The sequence below is a fragment of the Suillus subaureus genome (assembly GCF_016647635.1).
Source record: "Suillus subaureus strain MN1 chromosome Unknown BJ212scaffold_635, whole genome shotgun sequence".
Taxonomy (NCBI): domain Eukaryota; kingdom Fungi; phylum Basidiomycota; class Agaricomycetes; order Boletales; family Suillaceae; genus Suillus; species Suillus subaureus.
In genome coordinates this window covers 747-6,991 of record NW_024539191.1, presented here as the reverse complement: position 1 = coordinate 6,991, position 6,245 = coordinate 747, and the positions used below count along the sequence as shown (strand labels likewise).

At 50.1% G+C, this 6,245-nt stretch overlaps 2 protein-coding genes across 2 annotated transcripts; one reads left to right on the top strand and one right to left on the bottom strand.

Annotated features, from left to right (window-relative positions):
* On the bottom strand, positions 1 to 1,898 carry BJ212DRAFT_1420051 (uncharacterized protein). The gene is made up of 5 exons (XM_041337617.1): positions 1,786 to 1,898; positions 1,576 to 1,731; positions 1,192 to 1,384; positions 690 to 1,137; positions 1 to 640 (listed from the first exon to the last, which is right to left on the bottom strand). The coding sequence occupies exons 1-5, from the start codon at positions 1,826 to 1,828 to the stop codon at positions 20 to 22; spliced, it is 1,461 nt and encodes a 486-aa protein (XP_041184771.1). The 5' UTR covers positions 1,829 to 1,898; the 3' UTR covers positions 1 to 19.
* Positions 1,899 to 3,445: 1,547 nt separating this feature from the next.
* BJ212DRAFT_950724 (PIN domain-like protein) lies at positions 3,446 to 5,731 on the top strand. Its single transcript, XM_041344428.1, has 4 exons — positions 3,446 to 3,611; positions 3,667 to 4,005; positions 4,055 to 4,170; positions 4,220 to 5,731. Exons 1-4 carry the CDS (start codon positions 3,588 to 3,590, stop codon positions 5,433 to 5,435), a joined length of 1,695 nt encoding a protein of 564 aa, XP_041184770.1. The 5' UTR covers positions 3,446 to 3,587; the 3' UTR covers positions 5,436 to 5,731.
* The last annotated feature ends 514 nt before the right edge of the window (positions 5,732 to 6,245 follow it).

Genomic DNA, 6,245 nt, shown 5'->3' with positions numbered 1-6,245 from the left:
GACAGGCAAAGACTCGTCACTAAGAGGGCTGTTGCTGGGCATATTGCTGTTGGTAGTACTGGGCGTAGTTCGCTGCATAATCCTGTGAGCCGTAACCTGGGTAGCCTTGCTGGCCCCATTGCGCGCCATACCCAGGAGCGCCATAGCCACCGTAAGCTTGCGGTGGCCGATACCCCTGGTTTTGTGGAGGATTGTTGGATTGCCAGGACTCTGGTCGACGCCAAGGTGGAATGTTGGACCCGCCTGCAGTGATGTCATGACCAGCACTGGGGACACCCCACGAGCTCTTGGCAGTATCACCGCCTGTGCCTCTGCCACTCTCGCCAAGCTCTGCCATCAAGCTAGCGTACTCAGAATCGAACCCTCCCTTGTTCATAGGAGGCGGGCTGCCCATAGCGATAGCGTTGGGATCCTTGTTAACAGTACAGTCGCGCGCCATGTGGCCTGCACTACCACAAACACGACATATGATGTTAGCTGTGAAGTTGCGCTGTTCTGGACAGTCGTATTTTCGGTGACCGAGACCACCACAATTCTGACAAATCTGGTTTTCGTCGTCGCGAAGGGTACCGTTCAATGCAGCAAGCTCGCGGAGCTGATTGCGCTTGTGGTCATTCTGACCCTCGGGAGTGGAGGCAGCCTGAGAAACCTTCAGTAAAATATCGATGATCACAAATTGGACTTCTTACTGTTTCAATGACCCTGTTAATCATCTTCACGCATGCTGCAACTTTCTCTTCGGAATCAGCGAGAACGAGACAGTGGAGATCTTCTTCTGCATCATCAGCATACTGGTCAGGACGAGCTTTCCCTTCCTTCACGCTTCCCTTGCCACGGATACTAATTTTGGCACCACTTTCTCTCTCCATCTTTTTCAAACTGTTGCCACGAGGACCGACAAGAAGACCAAAGAAATTGATTTCAGGAAATTCTTTGACAGGAATATAAACTTTTTCGGATGGACGTTGGGAACGTTTTTGCTGGTGATATTCGACAGGAGGCCGAAAGTTGGGGTCATTCTTCATAGCGCGATCGACGAGGCGAATCCGCTCGTCTTCGAGCTTTTTGCGATAGCGGACCTCGCGGGTGTTAGTACGGCGACCGTGGCCATCATATGTGGGTGGGGGCGAGGGTGATCTGACGCCAGAATGAGCATATGCGTTTGCAGAAGTCGAAGCATCATCTACTTACCGCTCACGCTCGGGCGGAATAAAATCATTTAGACGCAGCTTGCGATTAATCTCTTCCAGCCTAAGGTGAATTGCATAATTGTCGAGCTGTGCCTGAGAAACGCCGGCAGCAGAGATGGCAGTGGGCAAACCAGGGATGTCTGTCTTTGCTTCTCCCCAGCGGCTGCGCCTTTTACGAGCACCATTAGCGTCAGCTGTGGGTAAGTGAAAAGCACACGGTATCAGGGTTAGTAACACAGTCAGTTAGTGATTAGTAAGATTGTAACAGCAATCGCAACAGACGGGCTGCCAGGATCACCAGCAAATCTCACAGGACCTGCTATAGAGAAATGCTTGGCAAGGAAGCACGACTTGGGAAGTCGGTGTTCAAGAATGATGGGCTTACCTTGAGAATTGGTGGGGGTCTCCTCCCTCCCCCTCCTCGAGTCTTGGTCTTGATTGGACTGTTTTGGATAAGCAGAGGGGGATGGCTGGGCAAGCTGCGGACGCGCAGTTTCTTCTGCGGGCGCGGGTCCAAACCGACGACGGGTGCCCAGGGGAACTGACCGAATATTTGTCAGATAATTCAAAGTTCTATCACAAAAACTGCACCGACCTTCATTGGTTCCTGTAACCTCGCGAGTAGCAGGTCTCCACATTTTTTATGTCAACAAGAAAAGACTCGAGAGCGTAATGGCGACTGCAACGAATTGGAAGATGAGCAAGATGTAAATCAATCTCCGAACCCTGTCTCCAGTTGTTTATGACTCCGCTCGAAATGAGCTTGCTGACAAATCAGCTTTGGCACCCAGGCTGGTACTACTTTTAACTCGACTGTACAATTATTTTGAAGTCCAACGCTTCAAGCTCTTCAAGCTTCAAGTTCTGGTGTCAGTTCCTCCATCAAATCCCCAAAAGGACTCACCATGATTATTGGAACGAGCCCGGTTCCAGTGCGGTCATGAAATGCAACCGCACTCTGTGGCTACAAGCCAGATTGCGAGCTTGTCAGTAGCCGCGTGTCTCGATTAACCAAGTACAAAGTACTGGCAGCCCCTTTCCGGTCCTCCTACCTGTCTATCCTTCAGAACATGGCGCGTGCAGCCGATATACTACTCAAGCTACTGTCGCTGTCATGTATATTGCCCTTTGTTCTAGGTACTACAGCCGGTCGTCACCATTCCGCTCTCTAACTATTCATTCCCTACTCCACACCTACTTGGTCCCGGCCCTTGTCTTCCTGCGACCGATCCTTTGAAGCGACCTGTACATTGTGCCCGATTGTGCGCCTGCATAGGCCACTGTCTTATCTACCAAAAGCTTCTGTCTATAAAACTCACTCACTAACGTTTTCAAACGCTGAGCATCTTCTATCCCATTGTTACTACCAAATGTTAAAGCAAACATTTCGCTCATGCAATTCGTGATCAGTACAAGGCCAAAGCTCGAAGTGCGTCCTTATTTTGAATGTTTTAAGCAAAAGGAAGGGCAGCTACATCAATGTTCCATGAAAAATTGTCGAGTTTTCGACACACCCGGTTTGTGTCACGTTTTTAACTGTCCGATACTCGGGGAGTCAATAGCTGTCAAAAACTGCAGCAGACCATCCAAGCTGACACTAGTGCTATATCACGGAAGGCTCGACTCGGAAGTGACATCCAAAAATTCCAGACAGTTCTCGTAGTATGAGAGGACCTCGTGGTGACTCCTTCCAATGATTGATAGAGACTGTTGCAAGCCTTGTGGGAGCTGAATTCGCCCTGAACACATGTTGTATGACGGTTCAGAAACTGCTATCAGTTGCGAGGTTGAAGTCACCTTACGACAGAAGGACAAGTTGGTCATGTTCGTGGCTTCCCGATTGACCGATTCCCTTATTTGCAGGATAAGCTTCACTGCCCCAGCAGCAGCAACAAATAATGCCAGGATGCGGCGACTTCGACAACCGTATCAATGTTGGCAAAGTGACCAGAAAATCAGTGGATACAGATCAGAATTTCGCAAGCAGTAATGGCGGTTCTGGTTGACCATTGAGGTAAATTTCGAGAGCCGCAGGGTTCACCTGAGTGCTGAGTCCGAGACTCGAGTCGATTGCGCGTTGGGTTAATCACTGCTGAAAGTTGGATGCAAACTTGAAAACTAGCGAGATTGCCTGCTCGTCCATGACGCATGATGTCTTGTTGGCCAGTACATATAAGTGTAATTTCTCGGAGTTTCTCGGAGTGAGCAGTTTTTAGTGACGTGGGTGTCAATGGCCCACAGTACTTAGCCCACGCCGAGACTGGCGCGGTCACGTGCATGCACAAACCGGCGATGTGCAGATTGCATTCAACTTCGCTGCAACTCATTCACTGAACTGCCAGAGGCTGTCTCGTGATACCCCTTCTTTTCTTGTGATTTCTTTGACTATTTCAGGATATGGGTGTGGCGGGACTTTGGGAGGTTTGTTGCATGAGTTGACACAAAGTTTTGCTCAAAGTCACGGTCTACTTAATAGGTGCTACGACCCGCTGGACAAACACAGTCATTAACACATCTATCTGTTACCCAGGGATTTGAAGCAAATGCTGGTGGTTTACGAGGCTTTCGCATAGGCATCGATGCCTCAATTTGGTTCTTCCATGCCGCGTACGGTAAAGAAGGAGAGAATCCGGAATTGCGCACACTCTTCTTTCGCTGCTCCAGACTCATGAGTATGCCTCTCCTCCCACTCTTCGTATTCGATGGTCCAAAAAGGCCTTCTGTCAAGCGCGGGAAGAGAGTAAGCGGCAACGCGCACTGGCTTACCACTGGGATGAAAAACATCATTGCTGCTTTTGGTTTTGAATGGAGAACGGTGCGTGTATGCGGAAAGTGACGACGAAAAGAAGATTTATGATGCATAGGCTCCAGGCGAAGCTGAAGCTGAGCTTGCATACCTGAATCGCATCAGAGTCATCGATGCTGTCCTCTCCGATGATGTCGACAACTTTCTATTTGGTGCCACTATGGTCATCCGCAAGTAAATCCCGTCACCCTGAGCAAATTATCAAATGCTGACTCTCGGATAGCCCTAGCAATACGCTTTCCGGAAACCGTGCGCACCCAGTGAAAAACTCTGATGGACGTGATGATGGAAACCACGTCGTGACGTATCGCGCCGCTGATATCCTCTCCCACGACGACATCTGTCTCTCGCAAGGAGGCTGTATCCTAATTGGCCTCCTCTCTGGCGGAGACTACCATCAAGCTGGTGTTCAAGGCTGCGGGAAGCTCATTGCTGCTGCCCTAGCACGTTGTGGATTCGGAGATCGACTGCTAAAAGCTGCCAGCTCCCTCAGCCGTGAAGAGCTAGAGAAATGGCTTGACACGTGGCGTGACGACGTGCGCGAGGAACTGCGTACGAACAAGAGTGGCCTCATCGGATCGAAAAAGCCTGCACTCGCAAAGAAGATTCCTGATGATTTTCCTGATATCGATATTCTACTATCCTACACCAACCCTATCACGAGCGAGACAGAGGGTAAACCTACGCGAGACATTAATTGGGAACAGGAGCCTGACATTGGTAAAATCGCTGCACTTTGCGAACTGTACTTCGAATGGGGTGTGAAAGACGTGATCATCAAGCGTTTTCGTACAGTTTTGTGGCCAAGTGCCGTGCAACGTATCCTGCGGCGTGGGGCGATGGAAAAAGATGAGAAGAAGCGTAAAGGTTTATCGATGAGCCCTAAAAAGAGCAAGACAACAGGGAAACTTGCTCCAGGCACGCCCTCGAAGATGATTACAAAGTACTTTTCGTCGATGAAGCTCCACTCTCCAACCAAAGGCGACCGGGAGGAGCAAGAGCATAGTGATACTGAATCCGAAGCAGAAGAAGATAGGCTGATTGTCAAGATTCACTCCTCGCGACGGCACGCGTCTACGGATGGAATTCTTGAGTATCGACTGGAGATTGCGCCTGCGCAGCTCGTACAGTTGGCTGGGGATGGTGTTCAAGGAGTTAGGCCCCCGATCGAAGTAGATGCCGCTTTCGATGACACCGAAGGCGATGATGAGGATGAGGATGGCGGAAAGCAAAAGGGCAAGAGCAAGGGAAAGAAACCTCCACTAGACCCTGAGAGCCACCTTCGTGTATGGATGCCAGCATGTATGGTGCAGATCGTAGAGCCAGAACTCGTCGAAGCCTTCGAAGACATCCAGCGCAGAAAGCTGGAGAAAAAGACCAAGCGATCGAACAAGACAGGATGGGAAGAAGAAGGCTGCTCTCATTGTGCAGGGAGATAGCGATGGAGATGCCCTTCCTGTTCTGGCCCCTGCGAAGAAGAAACCTACCCGTCCGAAGAAAGCGGTAGCAGGCCGGGAGGACAGCGGGGTCGCTCCTCGCTCCCTTCCAATCATCAACGCTTCTGACGATCCTTTCCTGGAGCCCAAGGATGCTGTCCGTGCTAATATATCACGGCAGTCCCAACCTGGTTCTAAGAAACATACGAAATCGTCTGACTCAGATTCCCCACAATCCTATATAACCAAGTCTCCGAGAAAATCTCCGCAGCAAACATCTCCGCGCTCGTCAGGCTTAACTAGGTCCATGGGTTCAACGTCATCTATACAGCCAATGCGCAAGCTTAACGACATCATTGATATCTCAAATATGACGGAGAGGAAAAAGAAAGATGTTTCCACCTCACAAGACGACAGCGATAAAGATGCTGTCTCTCGTTCATCCCCTCCAAAGAAGACAACTGCCCGCCGGAAGAAAGCAGTTGTGGAACCCCAGGCCACCATGCCATGCTCCTCGTCCTTTCCCGATGTCAGGTTTCATCAGTACTTCTGACGATCCTTTCATAGAGCCCATAAATCCCTACTCACGCTCATATGTCCCAGCAGTCCTCACAAACCGGCTCCAAGAAGCATACCAAATTGTCCGATTCCGAATCCCTCCAATCCGTATCCAAATCTCCTAGGAAAACGCCGCAGCGGACATCTAGCTTGATCACGCGCCCGAATTCACCATCACCTGTGCAGCCGATTCACAAGCTTGACGATATCATTGATATCTCTAGTGATTCCGATGTACCATTACCACCCACAAAA

Bases quoted from the DNA above. Each gene is read 5' to 3' on its own strand.
- BJ212DRAFT_1420051 (XM_041337617.1), bottom strand. From the start codon at position 1,828: ATGTGGAGACCTGCTACTCGCGAGGTTACAGGAACCAATGAAG. The intron at 1,385-1,575 runs GTAAGCCCATCA...ACTTACCCACAG, and splicing joins GACCCCCACCAATTCTCAAG to CTGACGCTAATGGTGCTCGT. The intron at 1,138-1,191 runs GTAAGTAGATGA...TTCTGGCGTCAG, and splicing joins ATTCCGCCCGAGCGTGAGCG to ATCACCCTCGCCCCCACCCA.
- BJ212DRAFT_950724 (XM_041344428.1), top strand. From the start codon at position 3,588: ATGGGTGTGGCGGGACTTTGGGAG. The intron at 4,006-4,054 runs GTGCGTGTATGC...TATGATGCATAG, and splicing joins TTGGTTTTGAATGGAGAACG to GCTCCAGGCGAAGCTGAAGC. The intron at 4,171-4,219 runs GTAAATCCCGTC...ACTCTCGGATAG, and splicing joins GCCACTATGGTCATCCGCAA to CCCTAGCAATACGCTTTCCG.